At 45.7% G+C, this 19,776-nt stretch overlaps 2 protein-coding genes across 2 annotated transcripts; both read right to left on the bottom strand.

The window, feature by feature from the left end:
* Nucleotides 1-5,316: 5,316 nt before the first annotated feature.
* On the bottom strand, nt 5,317-13,545 carry oclnb (occludin b). Its single transcript, XM_084457063.1, has 9 exons — nt 13,429-13,545; nt 12,900-13,004; nt 11,919-12,621; nt 11,220-11,384; nt 9,475-9,593; nt 6,966-7,061; nt 5,813-5,984; nt 5,565-5,606; nt 5,317-5,421 (listed from the first exon to the last, which is right to left on the bottom strand). Exons 2-9 carry the CDS (start codon nt 12,950-12,952, stop codon nt 5,323-5,325), a joined length of 1,449 nt encoding a protein of 482 aa, XP_084313189.1. The 5' UTR covers nt 12,953-13,004; nt 13,429-13,545; the 3' UTR covers nt 5,317-5,322.
* A 1,702-nt stretch (nt 13,546-15,247) lies between these two features.
* marveld2b (MARVEL domain containing 2b) lies at nt 15,248-18,904 on the bottom strand (the record flags this gene model as incomplete). The annotated part of the gene is made up of 6 exons (XM_084457062.1): nt 15,248-15,367; nt 16,683-16,733; nt 16,848-17,019; nt 17,172-17,347; nt 17,556-17,591; nt 17,696-18,904. The coding sequence occupies 6 exons, from the start codon at nt 18,902-18,904 to the stop codon at nt 15,248-15,250; spliced, it is 1,764 nt and encodes a 587-aa protein (XP_084313188.1).
* Nucleotides 18,905-19,776: the final 872 nt, after the last annotated feature.

Here is a 19,776-nt window from a genome sequence, read left to right as displayed (position 1 = left end):
GGGAGATGACAACAGCCTGGATGAGCACTAGCGACGAATCACAGCCAGATTTCTTTCCTAGCACAAAGTTTGATAAAAGAGATGAGTATTAGCAAAGGCAAGGAGAATGATTATATCAGTGTACAATGAGCTATGATGGGGAAGAATTACAATATTAGTTAGATTTTCAGGCATGGCATATACATGGCATGCTTACTTGCAATGGTAATAATGCCTTCAGGTAATAACAATAACCATGCTTGATTAATTTGATGTATAATGTGGCAAATGCTATAGTAGCAGCAGCAAGCATCAGCCCACTATAGCTAAATAACGCCAGACAAGATTACAGACTGTAATCAATGTATGATGTATGTTACATTGAGCATGCTCAACCTTATGTTAAAATTGAAATACATCTGAAACCTCCGAAAGTAACGTTAGCATTAACTAATGTTAACTAAAGTTAACACTAAGCCGTTAGCATTAGCTACCGTTAGCATAGCTACCTAGCCTATCAATATAGTTGACGTTAATATAAAGAAATGTAACATTAGATAATGTTAGCTAAGTTATTCAACATTGACCCACTTACCCTCTAGATCTTTTCCAACGATGTCCTAAAGTAACCACATGTCATGATCATTTGCATCATAGACATACGTTCATATCTATGATTAGCATGATCATAGCAGCTTCATTGCTAAAAGCATAGGAAATGTTAGCCGACGTCATTACATATGACCTCCTTAAAACTATCCAATCAGAGGCAGAGTAGGGCGGGTCTTCCTATGGTGACGTGTTTTCCGCCGAGTTTGCAGGACTCATGAACGCGCGCCCAGCGTCCCCGAGGCTCGTTCACAGCACTAGTTTCAAATGGTACAGGTATTGGTGGCTTCAAAAACAAAAAAACCCAATTGAATTAAAAGTTTATATTGATTAGATTGGTCTCTGATGCTGAATGATACCCAGAAAAAATTGTTTTCCTTTTCTAGCCCTATCTATCACAATCCACAAACCATGGGAAATAAGGGTCTTGGGCCGCATGCCGTCATGTGACTTGCAATACCGAGCTTGGCCTGAAAGCCCATGGTGGCTTCAATGCGCCAAGCTGATCCTGGGGGCTTGGAGGGAACGAGGGAGCGATTCCGAACACAGCTGTTATAATTGTGTTCACAGTTCATTGTTCAGCAAAGGGTTCCACCGACCACCGCGCATCAGCTTAAGACAGGTGGGTCCAATAACCACAAATTGTGTGCCAACAATGGCAAATAAAATAGCCTATAAGGATGAAAAAAATAAATTAAAATATAAAAACTAGGGCTGCGAGCAGCATTGAGCGGGCCCTCGCACCCCACGCGTGTCGGGGTGCGGCGCCGTTAAAGGCTGTGCTATTTCGGTGTCCAGTACTGAGAGAAACTTCCTGTCACCAGTAGGTGGCGCTCTAAGCGTGACTCAATACCGACGCATAGATGTGTACAGGACGGTACATTGATGAAGCGTGAGAAATGTTGTGTAAATCGGACAAAGTATGTAGGAGTTATGAGGACTTCCCGTTACACCAGTAGGTGGCGCTGTAGGTATGAAGCGATACTGACTTACAGATGTGTTCAAGATGCGACCTTCATCAAGCATGAGCAATTTGGAGTAAATCGGATAATGCATGTAGGAGTTATGAGGACTTCCTGTAAGCAGTAGGTGGCACTATAAGTATGACTCAATGCTGACGCACAGATGTGTTCAGGATGCGACCTTCATCAAGCATCAGAAATTTGTAAATCGGATAATGTATGTAGGAGTTATGAGTACTTCCTCTTTCACCAGCAGGTGGCGCTGTAGGTATGACGCAATACTAAATAACAGATGTGTTCAAGATGCGACATTCATCAAGCATGAGCAATTTGGAGTAAATCGGATAACGTATGTAGGAGTTATGAGTACTTCCTGTTTCACCAGTAGGTGGCGCTGTAAGTATGACTCAATACCGACGCATAGATGTGTTCAGAATGCGACCTTCATGAATCGTCAGCAATTTGGTGCAAATCGGATGATGTATGCAGGAGTTATGAGGACTTCCTGTTTCACCAATAGGTGGCGCTATAAGTATGACGCAATACTGACACATAGATGTGTTCAGGACAGAACCGTCATGAAGCGTGAGATATATCGGACAAATTGGATAATGTATGTAGGAGTTATAAGGACTTCGTGTTTTATGGCGAATGCCAAATATGAAGTTGATCGGATGAAAGCTGTAGGAGGAGTTTGTTAAAGTACGAGGCATGGAAATGGTAAAAACAATGGGAAAATGGCACATTAAGAGCAAAATGGCGGACTTCCTGTTGCATGTTGGGTATAGCTCCAAGAGACATTTTAGTGTGTCTCGATGAAATACATATGCCCTCCGAATTTCGTTCGCCTACATCAAACTGAAAGGTGGGGCTCGCCATTTTAAACTTTCCAGGGGGCGCTCTTGAGCCGTTTTGCCACGCCCATTTCCATCACCCATGAAATATCACATTTTTCCCCGGACTGACGTATCTGCAAAGTTTCATCCGTTTTCATCGATGTTTAGGCCGCCAAAAAGGCATTTGTTTTGGAAGAAGGAGAAGGTAGGAGAATAATAATAATCCTTACAATTTCAATAGGGCCTCGCACCGCCAGTGCTCGGGCCCTAATAATCCTTAAAATTTCAATAGGGCCTCGCACCGCCAGTGCTCGGGCCCTAAATATAGCTGCAAATAGCGATATGGAGGCCAGGCAGATGCAAGGTGCAACCAGGGCATCAAAGACAACCAGGCTATAGTTATAGAGCTACAGTGCCCCCATCTTGTTTGATCGGGCCAGTAACAGAGGTTTACCCTCTCTCCATGGGTGTTGATAGGCAAACAACGTATGGTGATGTTTGGTCGAACCGTTCAGAAGTTATAGCCTACACCTTTATGTGAAAAGCCACACCCTCTGCAATCATCATTGACTCGCCGTATCTCTGACTTTTGACTTTTCAAACTTTTGCCGAATTAGATATTTATATATTAGTCCCTAGAAAATCGAGGGACATGCAGATTGGTTAATGCTCCTCGGAGGAGATTCTAATACATCTTTTATTGTTGTGTTTTGCAGTGGGTGTTTGGACAATTAATACTGTGTTTTGCAGTGGGTAGCCTACTTGAACCATTAATGCAGTGCTGTGCTGTGTGCGGTTGTCCAGTGTGAGCATGAGTGAAACAGACTGCTGTGGCTTAGGGTTTAGCCCATACGTTGTTGTAATCTACCTTGCAGGGTCACTCCCCGGTGACGCCTGCCGCCTCCAGGGGGCGCTTTAGACCATGTTTGTGGTTTTATGAAATTGATTATAAATAAAGGTGATATTCTTCTATAAGTGTGTGCTGTCGTCTTCTGCCTGACATTTGACAACTACCCAATTTTTGAGGGTGACCCACGGCTTATTACAATATTTTTGTCAGTAAAATAAGATTGCATATGTTCTAAACCTGTTTTCATTTCGTCATGATTGTGTGTAGATGTTTGAGGCAAAATGGAACTAAATCTATTGTAGAATAAGTGTAACTTAACAAAGTGGAGAAGATGAAACGGGGGTGCATGCTTTCGAGCATGACTGTAGTTAAGGTAGATTCAATATATTAAAATTGAGTGAGGTTAATTTTAGTGCACAAAACACATTGAGTAAACAATAAAGCAAAATCATTTGTTACTGGTTTTATTGAAACATAATATTTACATGATAAAAAATGTTTACATCCTCACCATTTAGCAACAAAGCCAAATATTTATCAGTGACTATATGTGTGTGTGATACTGCTATACATTCTGAATGTAGGTCAAGGCTTTCATAACTCCATTTTAAAAACATAAGGCAGATAGATGAGTATACCTCACAACAAGTAGTGGCAAAACTGTGGTGAAAGTTCTAGAGAAGACCAGAGGAAGTTGCTGATTGGTTTAATAGTTGACATGAGGGCAGTGCATTTTGGGGTAAAAACTGAGAAACAAAAGAGGTAGAAAACAATTCCATGGTTCCACACCAAGTATTGACTTTTACAGCCAAATGGTTCTGTTTCCATGAGGGAACTTGCCATGAGAACCTAAACCAGCGTCATGTCACTCTGATCAAGCAGAGGAGCACCTTGAGCAGCAGACTGGTTCTACCACGGTGCTCTATGGAGCATTTCAGGTCCTCCCTACAGAACCAGCCTCCCATCAGGCTGCTCAATGCATCCCCTGACTGGCTGGACACTGGACCCAAGCTAGCTTGGAGGGAACAACAATAGTTTTTGTTTTGGTGCCCAGACGACTTATTTGATTTGACTGACACTGTAGGTATTGCACATCTTGAGATTATAGACAGTTTGCATATTTGCATATTATGTGTACCTGCTGTACTGTAATTAGTCCATGATTGTGCCTTGTTTTCCTTACTGCTGTAACACAATTTCTCCCCAGGTATAAAGTACCTATCTATCTATCTATTGATCTATCACTATGCTATACTGAGGTCCCTATATGTACCTTGAGGGAGCTCCAACTTCAAACTAGCCGGAGTATCAACATCAAAGTCCCCTGTCTCTCATTGGCCTGCTGTTGTGTTCAGCTGTTGAGGTAGGAGCTAGTAATAAAACCTGATTAGACCAAATACTAAGTGGTGAAACATCACTTTTCTGGACATGCCATGCATTGATGTAGAACTTTGATGATAAAATAGAACTCTAAAGGATTTTGGTTCCTAAACACAGATTAAGCCTATTCCTAGACTGCTATCTGTCCCAGTGGTATATTGAAGATTATCCAGTGATGGAGATATTAAACCCAGGACTAGGCTTATTTTGTGTCCAGGAAACTGGCTCAGTATGATCCTTTAGTCTTGGACTGAATATGATCTGGCAGCAACACATTTGGAGAACCCGGCTTTAAAAAGCAGTAACTTCTTTTAATTTGTTAAAATAAAACATTAAAAAAATAAAAAAAGAAGCTTGATCAAACTTTCACAGCATTCTCTTCATTTTTTCCTTCAGAAGGAGAGGTGAAAAAATAAGACTTCATAAAAGACACTTCATATTAATTTCAACTGATTAAAACTTCATCTCAAAGGGGAGGACAAAACTGACTTACAGGAAATGATTTGCTATGTTTGAATAGTTAAGATACTTCTTTCCATTCTTCAAAGAAATCATAAACCTGGGTTGGATAGTTTAAAAAGACCTAGACAGGTTTTCCCATCAGGTAAAGTTCAGCAATGACTTTAAGGAAGGGTGGTTTTAAGTATCCAATCAGAGCTAGTGAAGCCCAGAAGCGTACGGAGCTCCAGGGGTCAAGGGTCAGGGTTCATGGTCTGCTGTCGTATTGGCTGACCTTCCTCTTGATGTGGGAAAGTTTGGACCTCAGGTACCTGCACCTCTTCTTCTTCATTGGGTAGTCTGAGGACTAGAGGGAGACAAGAAAGACTATATGGATGTACTGTATGTTTAATAGTGATTGGTTATTTGTTTTTATATCAGCACCCAAAGTACAATAATTCCTTTCACAAAAGGACTACCAATACTATGAATGAATGTCTGAAAGCTTACCTTTTTCATATTCTTCAGCCTGGTGTATTGATCCATAGCATCCTATTTGTAAAATATATATGAGCACAAGCTTTAAAAATTGGTGCTTAGGCATTATGACAAAATATCAGGACGGATGTATACACAATCATGCACAAACAAACACACATGGAAAAGGTGCGCACACAAACACGCACGCGCACACACACACACACACACACACACACACACACACACACACACACACACACACACACACACACACACACCAGGAACTGTGGGCTGCCTTCAGGATGTCTGTCCAGCTCCCTGTCCAGGTTGGCGAGGCCATGGTTGATGTTGTCCAGCTCCGCCTGCAGAGCCTTATACTCCTGGTGGTCCTTGTCAAACTCCCGCTTGTAGTACAGACGCTTCTGTTCGTCCAGGATGGGAGGGAACTCACTGAGAAGCGAGGGGGGAGGGGGGTTAAAGGAGTAGTAAAGGGGGAAATCATGTTAAGCCCTGTTTTAAGGTTACGTATGATTATATATAATGGTTCAGATCAAAAGTTAACAAAACTAGCACAAGTCATACAATGGATGTGGGTGGTCACCGTGAAAAATCATTAAAAAAACATGTTAAACTCTCAATTTCAAAGACAAGAAACTCACCGAGGTGTTAGTTTGCGTTCTGAGATAATTCCCCATAAAGTAAGATTCTAGTTCATCTGGAAAGGCTTTTATTTTTTTAATTTAGCATAGAACTATTTAGTCGCAGCACATACGTGTGTAAACTTCCGCTTGAACAATAACAATAGCTACCATAAGTAGTTCCGCTTCCTGAATCCCCTCTGCGGATTGATCTACACATCTACAACGGCCGCGTCTACAAGTCAATGGATTTCATAAAATTATCAATAAAACCCTACAGGATTCATACTTTGCGGCGAATTCGATGTCAGAACACCAACGGACACCAATTACCCCCTCGTGAGCTTCTTGTCTTTGAAATCGAGAGTTTAACATGTTTTTGAATGATTTTTCACAGTGCCCCCCACATCCATTGTATGACCTAAACGGTGGTAGAGCAATTATAAACTTTCTCAAAAGTGCTAGTTTTGTCAACTTTTTGATCTGAACCATTGTTTTTGATCATAAGTTACCTTAAAACAGGGCTAAACATGATTTTTCCCTTTACTACTCCTTTAAGGGTTCAGGTTAGGATGAGGGTTTGATGATTGAATTTCTTGCGATGCCATGGCGATGCCTTTGTTTTGAACGTTTATCTTGAATTTATGATCAATAATGCAAGGATGCCGGAGATTAAAACTATTTGACATTATAGTGGTCCATATCTCAATTCATAGTACCATACTTACAATGCTGTAGTGACTATGTTTGTTGTTCTTGGCATCTGTAGCCTGACTATGCCTCCTGTACTCACGTGTGGAGGTCCACTTCGTCAAGCTCGTCTCCAGACTCTACTCCGGTGTCAAAGTCCCTCTTCAGAAGGCCCAGAGAGCTTGTAATTTCAGAGTCACTAGAAAGTAAACCAGCAACCGTCAATATCTCTGGTGTTCATCTTTAAAAATACAGCCTTTGTACTTAAGTTCTATACTGTACAAGGTTTTATATGATTTTATTTATTTATAAAGAAGAGGTAATACTCTGACAAAGTGAATGTTATTAAGTTCTAATTTATAATTTAAGCATTGATATTTCTCTTTACACTAATGGAAGTTAAAAAAAGAAGAAGAAAATGAGACCTAATTTACTCTGGTCGGCCGTGACCAAGGCAAAGCAGCGGGTGTGGGAGGAGTTCGAAGAAACCATGGAGAAGGACTTTCAGTTGGCACCAAAGTGTTTCTGGAAGACCATCAGACACCTCAGGAAGGGAAAGCGGGGAACCATCCAAGCTGTATACAGCAAGGAAGGGACACTGCTGACCTCAACTGAGGAGGTTGTTGAGCGTTGGAAGGAGCACTTTGAGGAACTCCTGAACCCAACTAATCCACCCTCTACGATCGAGGCAGAGCCGGAAGAGGATGGGGGGTCATCGTCAATTTCCCTGGAGGAGGTCACTGAGGTAGTCAAACAACTCCACAGTGGCAGAGCCCCAGGGACTGATGAGATCCGTCCAGAAATGCTGAAGGCGCTGGGTGTTGAGGGGCTGTCTTGGTTGACACGCCTCTTTAACATTGTGTGGAAGTCCGGGTCAGTGCCAAAGGAGTGGCAGACTGGGGTGGTGGTCCCAATATTTAAAAAAGGGGACCAGAGGGTGTGTGCCAATTACAGAGGCATCACATTACTCAGGCTCCCAGGGAAAGTGTACTCCAAGGTGCTGGAAAGGAGGATCCGGCCGATAGTCGAACCTCAGATTGAAGAGGAACAATGCGGATTTTGTCCTGGTCGTGGAACCACCGACCAGCTCTTCACACTCGCAAGGATCTTGGAGGGGGCTTGGGAGTTTGCCCAACCTGTGTGTTTTGTGGACTTGGAGAAGGCTTACGACCGGGTCCCTTGAGATGTCTTATGGAGGGTTATACGGGAGTATGGGGTGAGGGGATCCCTACTTAGGGCCATCCAATCCCTGTACACCCAGAGCGAGAGCTGTGTCCGTGTCCTCGGCAGGTTGTCGTTTTCGGTGGGTGTTGGCCTCCGTCAGGGCTGCGTTTTGTCACCAATCCTGTTTGTGATTTTCATGGACAGGATATCGAGGCGTAGCCACGCGGAGGTGGGGTTGCAGTTCGGTGAGCTGGGGATCACGTCGCTGCTATTTGCAGATGATGTGGTCCTGATGGCATCATCTGCCTGCGACCTCCAGCACTCTCTGGATAGGTTTGCAACTGAGTGTGAAGCGGCTGGGATGAAAACCAGCACTTCTAAGGCTGAGGCCATGGTTCTCAGCAGGAAAACGGTGATCTGTCCACTCCGAGTAGGAAATGAGTCCTTACCCCAAGTAAAGGAGTTGAAGTATCTGGGGGTCTTGTTCACGAGTGAGGGAACCATGAAGAGGGAGCTTGGCCGGAGAATCGGAGCAGCTGGTGTGGTTCTGCAGTCGCTTTACCGCACTGTTGTGATGAAAAGAGAGCTGAGCCAAAAGGCAAAGCGCTCGATCTACCGGTCTATCTTCGTCCCCACCCTCACCTATGGTCATGAAGGATGGGTCATGACCGAAAGAACGAGATCACGGATACAACTAGCCGAAATGAGTTTTCTCCGGAGGGTAGCTGGGGTCTCCCTGAGAGATCGGGTGAGAAGTTCAGTCATCCAGGAGAGACTCGGAGTAGAGCCGCTGCTCCTTTGCGTCGGAAGGAGCCAGTTGAGGTGGTTCGGGCATCTAGTGAGGATGCCTCCTGGGCGCCTCCCTAGAGAGGTGTTCCAGGCGTGTCCAGCTGGGAGGAGGCCGCGGGGTAGACCCAGGACTAGGTGGCGAGACTACATCTCCGCACTGGCCTTGGAGCGGCTAAAGATTCCCCAGGCAGAGCTGGTTGATGCTGCCAGGGAAAGGGATGTCTGGGGCCCCCTGCTGGAACTGCTGCCTCTGCGACCCGACCCCGGATAAGTGGATGAAGATGGATGGATGGATGGATCTCTCTCTCTCTCTCTCTCCCCCATGTTTAGGAAATACTTTCAGCTTTTCAGATCAAAACATGCAGGTGAGAGAGCCACTTGACCAATAACAAAACATGCCCTTCAACTTCTGATTTGACCAAACAAAACCAGTCATTTGAGCTAACAGATGGTGATCTTAGGTCAATTTTGCATTTAACCTCATAAAATGGGTTTCCCTGACACAGCCTAGGTCAATTACAAAATGTCCTGGACTAGACTTGATCCTGATCTGCACGAAGATGCTGGTTGCAAAGACTTTTGGGCAGGGTAAACTGGTCTAACAGGGTAAGCTCTTTGCTACAGGACTATTTCTACCAGTACATGCGGGCCGGCCTTACCCAGGGAGATACAGGGGTGTGTTGGGGTAGTTCAGCTGATCCAGGTAGTTCCTGGAGCCCCCCAACTTGTCATTGTGGCCGTTCACCAGAGCTTCTGGCTCACCAGATACATTATTCACCTGTGGGGTGAGGACATATGAGATAGGGGTCACAGGGTCATATTTCACAATAGGGACAGGGAGGGTGTAATGGAAGAATGCACAGTTTGGTGGAAAAACTAAGAAAAATGCTGACTTTTCTTATCCTACTTGGATGGCATGAGGACAAGGGGTCTACATACAAGCGCTGATACATAACTGTCATAATTTGTCTTACTAAGAACAGTAAAAGGCTGACATACTAACTATTGTTAATGTTACCTATGGTTATCTAAACTAAAAACACTGAAACCCTTAGGTCTTTATTTCAACAGCCTAAAGGGCTCCCAGGCGCACAACAACATTAAACAAAAACAAAGGTGAATCTCCATCACTCTGCTCCCTTCCTCGGCAATGTCATTAGACTGAAGAGTGAGGTACTGTTTTAATTGTTCCCTTTTTGTTATACTAAGGTTGCTCCCACAATATTATCTTATGGTGTTTAACTTTCGTCTCTGTGTAGTCAACAGTCTGGTCGAGCGCTCCGATCATCCAGCCCTGACCGGTTCCTCCACTTCTCTCTGCGCAGACCGAATACAGCCACAGCCAGGAAACTGGGCACATCCTGCCAATCGCAGCCCTCGGAAACTTGAAAAGTAACTCTTACTTCAATAAATACTCCTTTTAAAAACAAATTTTCCAGGAAGGGGCACTGTTGACTATGTGGGGACCTAGTATCAGGTGCTCTGAGACTTAAGAACAGCTGCCACTGTGAGACAGTAGCCTTCACGTCTTTTAGATCCAAGACCATTTGCATTTTTGTTTGAAGTATTTGTTACACACATCAGCGTTACGCAGCAGCAACACATCCCACCGCAAATGAAAGAGCCTTAGGAAGCCACGCCCAGAAACTGGACGTGAAACTCCCCACTCCCTCCCCGCTCCTCTCACCCGAGAACACTCAGACACACAACACACCGCTTAACCAGTTCATGCATGGAGAAAGATGCAGTAGCTGTTCGTGTACCATTGTAAACTCAAATACACAAATAACTGGTACATTGGGTGGGAATGTCATTCCAGAAATGCCTTTTCACTGCTTTAGCTTCAACCAATTGTAAGGTCACCTTCAGCTCCATGTTAGTCCTAATTAAATCTCTCAGTCCCTCTCACTTCCATTCTCCGTTTCTGTCCAATTCAGTCATTCAAACAGCGTTGACACACAATTACAAATCTTAGCTATTCAAACTTCACCAACAAACATTCAGCCACGATACCAACATCATCTCTCTCTCTCAACAGAATTCAAGATATATATATATATATATATATATATATATATATATATATATCACTGGTCACTGCTCAAAGAAATTAGGGGAACACCAGTCATCAATCATCATTGCAGATCTCAATGAATGAAATAACCCAGCTGAAAATCTTTATTGATTACATTGTGCAATTTGCCGAGAACAAAATGACGGTCAATGAAAGCCAAAATCAGTAAACCATTAAGGGCTGGATGGGATTAAGTGTGATTAAATGTTCCTAGTTTTTTTTTAGCAGTTTATATATATATATATATATAAAGAGATATTCTACGTAGCTCAAAAACACACTTGGACATGCATACACATGTACATCCCAAAAGCACAGGCACACACTTACCCACTCTCCAATGGTGTGTGGCAGACCAGTGCTGAGTGTTTTGGGCTCTTCCCAGAGGATGCGGTCCGGGCCCCAGCGACGGATCTTCTGGCGGGTCTTCACTGCAAACACCAGCAGGATGATGAGGGCTACGAACACTAGGACCCCCAGCACGATGGCTATGGCCTGATAGGGGGCACGACACGGGGACATCAGTCAGAAACAACATGCCATCCACTGGCAGTGCCCAATCATTTCCCTACACATTATACCTGTATGACATGTATGTGACGAATAAAGCCTGACTTGACAATCGCAGTAAGTGACAACTGAAATATGGCTGCGGACTGGATACGGTGTTTACATGATTTATGTTTTTATCTCTTTTTATGGACAGCACTATGTGCTACATTGAGTTGTATGAAAGGTGCTATATAAATAAAATGACACTGACATTGAACTGATGGCCTTTGATGAGGGAAATAAATAACGATTTAAATTTTAAAATATGTTGACTAGATGACCACTTAATACCACTACTTTTATATATCACTTCATAAAGAGGACTTTTTAACATACAACTATGTGACATGCATACAGTAACATGTGTCATGAGTTAAATGGTTTCCTGTCAAAGTAAGCGACATCAGAGGAAGTAACATCTGTGTGACCTCATTCTGACCTTTGACTCCTAACAAACACCCCTGATCCATCCCTCACCTCCTGGGGCTCAACCACGCAGTAGTGGTACAGGTACTGGTTGATGAAGATGCCCTGGGCCTGGTTCTGGTTCTGGTACTGGGCACACAGCTGAATGATCTGGTTGTAGTAGGCAGAGCCTGAGGACTGGGCAGTAGGGTTCACCGCTACCAGATAAACAATGGTGGCTATGATCATCAGCACTGCCAAGATGGCGCAGACGATAATGGCCCCCAGGTAGAACCGGGGGGAGCGGGACGAGTTCTGCCTCGACACCACCAGGATGAAGATGACGAGCACGGCGATGAAGGTGATGGCGGCGATGGCAATGAGGAAGCCCTTGCCCGCCAAGGGGTTCGTGGTTCCGGTCCCTCCGTAGCCGCCGCCGCCGCCGTACGACCCACCCCCGTACGACCCACCCCCGTACGAGCTGCCCCCATATGACCCACCACCCCCGTACGAGCCCCCGTAAGATCCTCCGCCTATTCCCAGTCCGGCGCCGATCCCGCCGCCGATTCCCATGGTGCTCATGTCGTAGTCCCAGGCCAGGGTAGAGGCCACGCAGGCGAAGACGGCCACGCACATGATGATGATGATGATGGACATGATCTTCATGACGCCTGGGGGGGAGGACCACTTGTAGAAGTGGAGGAGTTCCTCATCAGGGTAGTAGGAGAAGGCCGGGTTGGAGATGCGCTCGCTGTGTTTGTGTCTGCTCCCATGGCTACCAGGAGAGAGGGGGATATATATATATATATATATATAAGAGAGAGAGAGAGAGAGAGAGAGAGAGAGAGAGAGAAAGAGAGCAGAAGTTACTGTAGTGGGGTTTAGTGGGGATGGGATGAGAAGTATGGAGGATGAGTGTGATGAAGAAGGATCAGTTAATGTATAGGGCAGTGGGTTACGTGTGGTGGGAATGAATTGGATGGGATGAGTAAAGAGGATGAGTGTTGTATGGAATATGCACAGGTAAAGGATAAGGTCAGAGGGTTGACTTACTGTCGGCCACTGCTATGATGGTAGGGAGGAGGATTGTGTTTGTGAGACGGCATACTGGTGTCTTCCTGTAGGCTACTAGGTCCTCAGTTCAGGTAGGTTGTTGTCCTGTTGTTAAGCATAAACATAACACCTTATTTCATTTCTGCCTTTTCATTCATGTTGTTCAGTCACAAACATCTACTGTAACGGCAGACAAATGGAAGTTTCCATGAACATAAAGGTATTGCTGCAACTTCTTTTCCCCTCAAACCAAGCATCAGATAAAGTATAATTTGCCCCTCTGAGTGAAACAGTCAAGTACTTAGCCTATTCAAAACATCACTCATACACAAGTAAACCCGAAGTCCATCAGAGTAGCTGCAGGCTACGAATGAATTAGTTTGGCAGCGCCAAAACAAGGTACGATTCTCCTGTGTGAATATCCTATACAAATAGCCGCGTTCATGTTGGTAACTGAGCGAAAATCTAATTTACATTTGCATGCTTTCGAAAGAAACAATAGTGGCCACACAGCATTGAAGAAACTCACCTGTTCGAAGGAGGATAGTTGGTAAATACTCTGTCGATGTAACGTCATGAGTCTCCAGTGCTCACACCTGTGCGCGCGCCACCCTTCCACAGCGCGCGGGCCCGCGCAGAGACTATCCAGGTGTGCACGCGCCCCACAGACTCACCTGACGCGCACAGAGACTATCCAGGTGTGCACGCGCCCCACAGACTCACCTGACGCGCACAGAGACTATCCAGGTGTGCACGCGCCCCACACACTCACCTGACGCGCACAGAGACTATCCAGGTGTGCGCGCGCCCCACAGACTCACCTGACGCGCCAGGTGGGCTGACTATGTGAGCTCGCGAGATCAGGATGGCCTCATGAGGCTACTACAGAACAACTCTTGAGAAAGCAGACCAACCTGTCTATCTTTGTTTGCATTATTGCCATACTTCAACTGTAAGTTTAGCAGGTGTACTGGGCAAAGTTCATCACCCCCCCCCCGTCAACAAAACCAACCTGAAGGTGTTCCCTTTCACCGCGTCGGCTCGGCTCGTGGCCGGACTGGGGTCACATTTCCCGGCATGAAATATTCACCCGTCCGGCCCTGTGTACAAGGGACAATAAGGACAACGCATGTAGCCTATATCGAAAAAGATCCCATGTTTGACGTTAAATTCAAATTCGGATAGCCTTGATTAAATTTATTTTCATATTCCAATCCTAATAATCTAGTTAAACCAGATATATTGATAATATTCAAACCATTGGCTAAAATCAGATAAGACACCAGTGTGATTATTGCCCCCTATTTTCCTAACATGTTACTTCCTTATCATATGCTGTCAGATGACACCCGTAGGAGGGGGGGTTGCAGAACCTGACACTGTGGTTTGAAGAGGACGCCCAATGCGCAGCCCTGTTCTACTTTGATCAAACCGGTCCTCCCGGCTACCTGACCCCAGTTACACTGGCACCCATTTTAAAAGGATTTCAGTTTGTGAGAATTTACCAATAACAGAGGACAGAAATGCAATTAATGGAGCTGACGATTACTTTATATTTTACTACAGCTAGGGTCAGGTATTAAAAAAGACAAAGACCATCATTCCAAGAAAAAAGAGTACACAGTAGGCCTATGCACCACTTTGTACAATATTTACAAAATTTACACAATACACAAGCATGCAAGAACATTTTGTAAAAATCGACCTAAAGAATATACAAATATCAAGCACAAATGTGAGGCAATCATCAAACAATGAGGTGATAAAACTTAATTTTGAGGTTCAACAGTTTTGTTGAATTTGTTCAGTGAAAATGAATTGTGTATTTACAATATTTCCAGGTTCAGGTTTCACAGTGATACATGTTCTAGATAAAATAAACTACACAGTATGCCCAGGTTCGGTCTCTGAATAGTGGAACATCAAATATCACGTCACAATATTGTGGGGGGGGGGGGGGGGGGGGGGCACAAGCGACCACAAATCCAGGGCATTGTGAAGACCAGGTTATTTAAAAAACAAAAATAAGCAAAAATGTTCATTGGCACATACACATACAGTACACAAACACAGTAAAAACAGCATACTGCCAATAACATCAGTCTTTCTGGATCTTAACTCATAGGCTCTAGTCATGCTAACTTTAGGTCAATACGCAACCTGTTAACAGCCACAGACAGGTCACACAATAAGATGGCATAGTCCAGGATTTCATGAAAAGGCCTCAATCTAAATGCATTTAAAATTCACTAGAAACAAACACATCAACTACAGTTGATCAACTACTGGCTGTGTGCTTGCGTGCCCCTCCATGCCTACACCACACGTGTATGTGTGTGTGCCAGAGTTTAGCTGAAACCGTCATTCCAGTCCATGACCTTGTTGTACTCCTGGATTTTCTGCTTGATGTGGGACAGTTTGTTCTTCAGGTATTCACACCTCTCCCTCTTCTCCAGGAACGTAGGATCCTGCCCCCCCCCCACACACACACAAACAGTAAGCAAAATGTTCCCAAATTATCCTTTTCTTTTTCTCTCTCTCTCTCTCTCTCTCACACACATTCTCATGTTAACATACCCATCAGTGACACAAACATATCTCAATCTTTTCTCTATTGTAATTGTAATTCTGACTGTGTGTAGACAGCAGAGAGAGAGAGAGAGTAAGACAGCAGAGAGATACTAGCGTATAAGAGGAAGTCTGAAAAACTAGTCTGGTGAAAAGCTACTGCTATTGCCACACATCTTCTTAGATAATACCAGCAGCGTCCACACACAAACAGGTTCTACTGTAACAGGAACTGGGGAAGTTGAAAACAAAGGGATTAGTGTTGCACGGTGTATCGATACTAGAAAAGTACCGCGATACTCTGTCATCAAAAACGGTACAATACCCAAATTTAAAGTATCGATACTTTAAGAAAGACAGTGTTTTAATAAGAGCCGTATATATTGAGTTGCGTTCATGCGACAGTGAAGCCGTGTTTGTTTGTAGGCTAATAGTGCTCTGCTTCTCTCTCCCAAGATCCCCGAGTCGCGGGGCAGTGTGTGTGTGTGTGTGTGTGGGGGGGGGGGGGGGGGGGTGTGCGCGCGCGCTCTCTCTCTCTCCTCGCTCTGTCACTCTGCAGCGAGCAGTGCAACAGTTTTAACTAGTCTAACCTGAGATGGCTACAAGTACAAATGTCGACCGTCCACAGCTTGTTGATAAAGCTGATGCGCGCAGCGAAATCTGGCATTATTTTGCTTACAGAGCCGACAGTGAGGGCAAGCCCACGGACATTAGAAAGCCCATCTGTAAACGATGCTACAAATCTATACAAACCAAGGGAGCCAATACGACCAACCTGGCAAAGCATCTTGCAGACAGACATGCCGACTTTTTACAGTACACAAAGAATTCAAAGAGCGACAGGTTAGCGAATGTGATAGAATATAAGATACACACAACAGCAACAACAGTACTGAATACAACCGAAGGATATTTAGCCTACCTTATGTTTGAATGTATGAAAGCACAATACATTTATTGCACCAGATGATAGCTAGAGAAGCAAATTTTCATCCGTAGCATGAGACTTTTAGCGAGCATAGCTGCAGCCTGGCTGCAAGCCTAGCTCTCTGCCTAGCGCACATGTGACAAAAAAATCAATACCTGCTCCAACCTCCTAGAGCGAGAGAACTGTTAACCGTGAGACAATTATCTCTTTGGGCCTGAATTATCCTATTCCTTTCCACCCAGCAGCACGACATATTCTATATAGAATCAAATTGACCAATCACTCACAGTCTTCTTCCTCTGGTACTCCTGCACTATGTTACTGATGCGTTCCGTCTCCTGAAAGATACAGAAAGTCTGATTGGACATTGTGTCATTTGAAAGCAGTAGTATGGAGCGTAGGTATGTGTGTTTTTATATGTGTGTGTGTGTACTGTATGTGGTTGGGTGTACCAGTTGGCTGGAGGGTCGAGAGGGCAGGTTGCGCATCATTTCATCCATGTCCTCAAACTTCTTAGCCAAGACCTGGACCTCGGCATGTAGCTCCTTGTACTCAGCATACTGGTCATTGAACACAGCCTTGTACTGGTCCCTCTCCTCCTCCGTACGGATGGTGGGGTACTTCCTGTGTGGACAGCAATGAAACAAGTTGCGGTGCTGCCATATTATCCCTAATCAATTATCTCTACGTTAGAATATGGAGTTCCATCAGTAGGTGTTGCTATTATCAAACTGCTCCTCCACAAAGGTGATTGGCTATAGTACTACAGTACTCACGCCACATAGTCGGCGATGACCACAGGTTTGGGGATGTGTCCGGCTGGGATGTGACCTCTCAGGATCTCTGGCTCCATCATGAGAGGGACGGTGGGTGGATGGGCGTGGTCATCCGCTACCAGTGGCTGGATGGTGGGGAGAGGGGTCTGCTCGGACGTCCTCGAACCCGGATCAAGCTGGAAGGAAGGGGAACGTTTGGTTACTCTACTACTTTGGTTACTCCCCACTGTGAATCTGATGAGTAGAAAATGAAGTGATGGTGAAGCAGATCAGGGATGATGTTGACCATGTTGTTCTGTTGTCAGTTATCCCATTTGGCCCACTGACAACCAAGATGATCTGTGACTCCTGGGGCCACTTCACTACACAGCTAAAGGTACTTACCACAGACAGTGGCAATGAAGATCCAATGGTTTTCATCTATGAAAAAGCACAAGAAACTCAGAACAACAAAACATGCTTGAAAGGGTGTGTGTGTGTGTGTGTGTGTGTGTGTGAGTGTATGTGTCACATCATGCTTTCACCTCCTGCATTAGCCCCTCCCTCCTCATTCGCGCCACCTCGTGCCGCCACAGCTTCAAACACACACCGGTGCCCACGAAGTAGACCAGCATGTTCACGAACAGGAAGATGATGGCCGCCGTCTGTCCGGCCTCAGTGCGACAGAATGCCCCATTGATCCCGTTATTGAAAATGGGCATGTTGCACAGGCCACCGCGGGTGGTGTCCCTCACGTAGACTATCCCGCCTGCCATGTACAGCACGCCCAGCGCCAGGTTGATCACACATTCTGTGAGGGGCCACCAGGAGGAGTCCAGGAGGATGGTGCGGTAGTACATGGTCATCCCCAGCACCACCATGATCACCGTCACCACCCAGGCCAGACCGGCCACCACCAGCACAAATGGCGTCTTAGGACCGGTGTAATTGACCATGCCGCCGCCGCCGTAAGCCGCAGCGCCCCCGCCCAGCCCTCCGAACATCTGCGGCATGGAGTAGCCGAACATGTTGAACCACTCGTTGTCCTTGTGCACATAGGCGCAGACGCAGGCGAAAATGGCGGCGCCCAGCAGGAGCTCCACGCAGCCAAGGATGCGCAGCAGCCCCGCCCAGGACTTCATGTAGGCGTAGCGCTGGTGGTAGTCCTCCACCCGCTCGCTGTAGGTCATGACGGAGCGGTAGGTGCGGTCCGACACCGACCCCACCGCCTCCGCCCCCAGCAGCATGGCGTCGCGCTCCTTACGGGAGTTGTAGCTGCCCCCCGAGCCTCCGTAAGGGTCCAGGTAGGAGCCCTGTATGGATGGGGAGGGAGGAGGGGAGTGAGGAGGGGAACAGGGCACGCCCCCTGTGGTCATGTTGTTGTTCTCCTTCTCTGAGATGGGCGGGGACGGCGGCAGGGGCAGGGACCAGGGCTCTCCGCTATGGTTACTGTTCCCGCGGAAGAAGTTCTTGAATGAGTCCGGGATGAAGCGGTGGACGGGCTTGATGTCCATGGTGTCGTCATGGGGGTCCTCATCCAGCCTCTCCTCGCTGTGATAGAAGTCAGGCCCCACGGCGAGCTGTGCCGGCAGGGGCGGCGGCGGAAGCGGGTCCAAGCTGAGGGCCAGCTCCGCCCCTCGCATGTCTTCCAGTGGGTGAGGGGGCCCCTGGTCCCTCCACAGCGAGCCCACAGGGACCTCATCGTAGTGTGGGGCATCAATGCGGACCCGATCAAAACGACCTCCAGCAGACATGGGGGATTGTTCTCTGCCCTACCAGAGACAGAGGACAGGGTGGTTATCAAAAGTAGGATCACCTCAGGGAATATATTACGCTATCTGAGGTGGGAGCATGTCACTCAACATTTCAAGGGCAATGTTAGGGTTGAGATATGAAATGAACCAGCCAATATGACACTGTTTGTTCTCTGTCAGATACAGTGTGCGACCCTCTTGGAGGAATTCAGAAAGTATCAGCATGCAAACGACTTTTAACTAGGGACTGTTCCAAATTCTTGGGCGCTGTACATTGGAAACCATGGAAAATGGAACAAAACCTGGTACCTCACCCAAAACAATTGGGAATCATGCTCCAAACTCCAACATCCCACCCAGCTCTCCATTAACCCCATAACTTGGCAACTCACCCAACACACACATTTGAAATGAACGTTTCTACATCAAATTACACCTACAAGTTTCCACACTATATGTTTCTATAATAAAAAATGAGGTAGCATCGTTCCGGACACTGATGATACTGTGGGACAGAGGCCAACAGACATTATTTGTAAAGGAAAAGACGGGTGGAGAATTAGCCTACCTATTTCACGTGCAGTTACTCACCCTACATGGCTTGCTGTTGAATCTGTTTAAGTTGGATGGCTGTCTTCACTCAACCATCTGGAATGGACGAGGTGAGGAGGTCTAACCTACCATTTTAGTTGACACACATAGCTGAAAAGTTGATGATAGGCCTACTCCTCGTGCGTCTTTCTCTAGATCACTAAGCCTAACATTCGGTTAAGATCTTATTTGGTGAAAATTATAAATGTTGGCCGCCGTATAGTGCAAGTCAAAACGGGAAATATTCCGGATATGTCAATTGAACCTCCCCCCCCCCCCGA

This window comes from Borostomias antarcticus, assembly GCF_949987555.1.
Source record: "Borostomias antarcticus genome assembly, chromosome: 23".
NCBI lineage: Eukaryota > Metazoa > Chordata > Actinopteri > Stomiiformes > Stomiidae > Borostomias > Borostomias antarcticus.
Note: the sequence above shows the minus strand (reverse complement) of the source record. Positions and strands in the feature narration are given on the sequence as shown.

Coding starts and splice junctions, on each gene's coding strand:
- oclnb (XM_084457063.1), bottom strand. CDS start 12,952: ATGCCGTCTCACAAACACAATCCTCCTCCCTACCATCATAGCAGTGGC. Junction 11,385..11,918: donor GCGTGGTTGAGCCCCAGGAG/GTGAGGGATGGA, acceptor GCCCCCTATCAG/GCCATAGCCATCGTGCTGGG. Junction 5,607..5,812: donor AAGGCAGCCCACAGTTCCTG/GTGTGTGTGTGT, acceptor TTTTACAAATAG/GATGCTATGGATCAATACAC.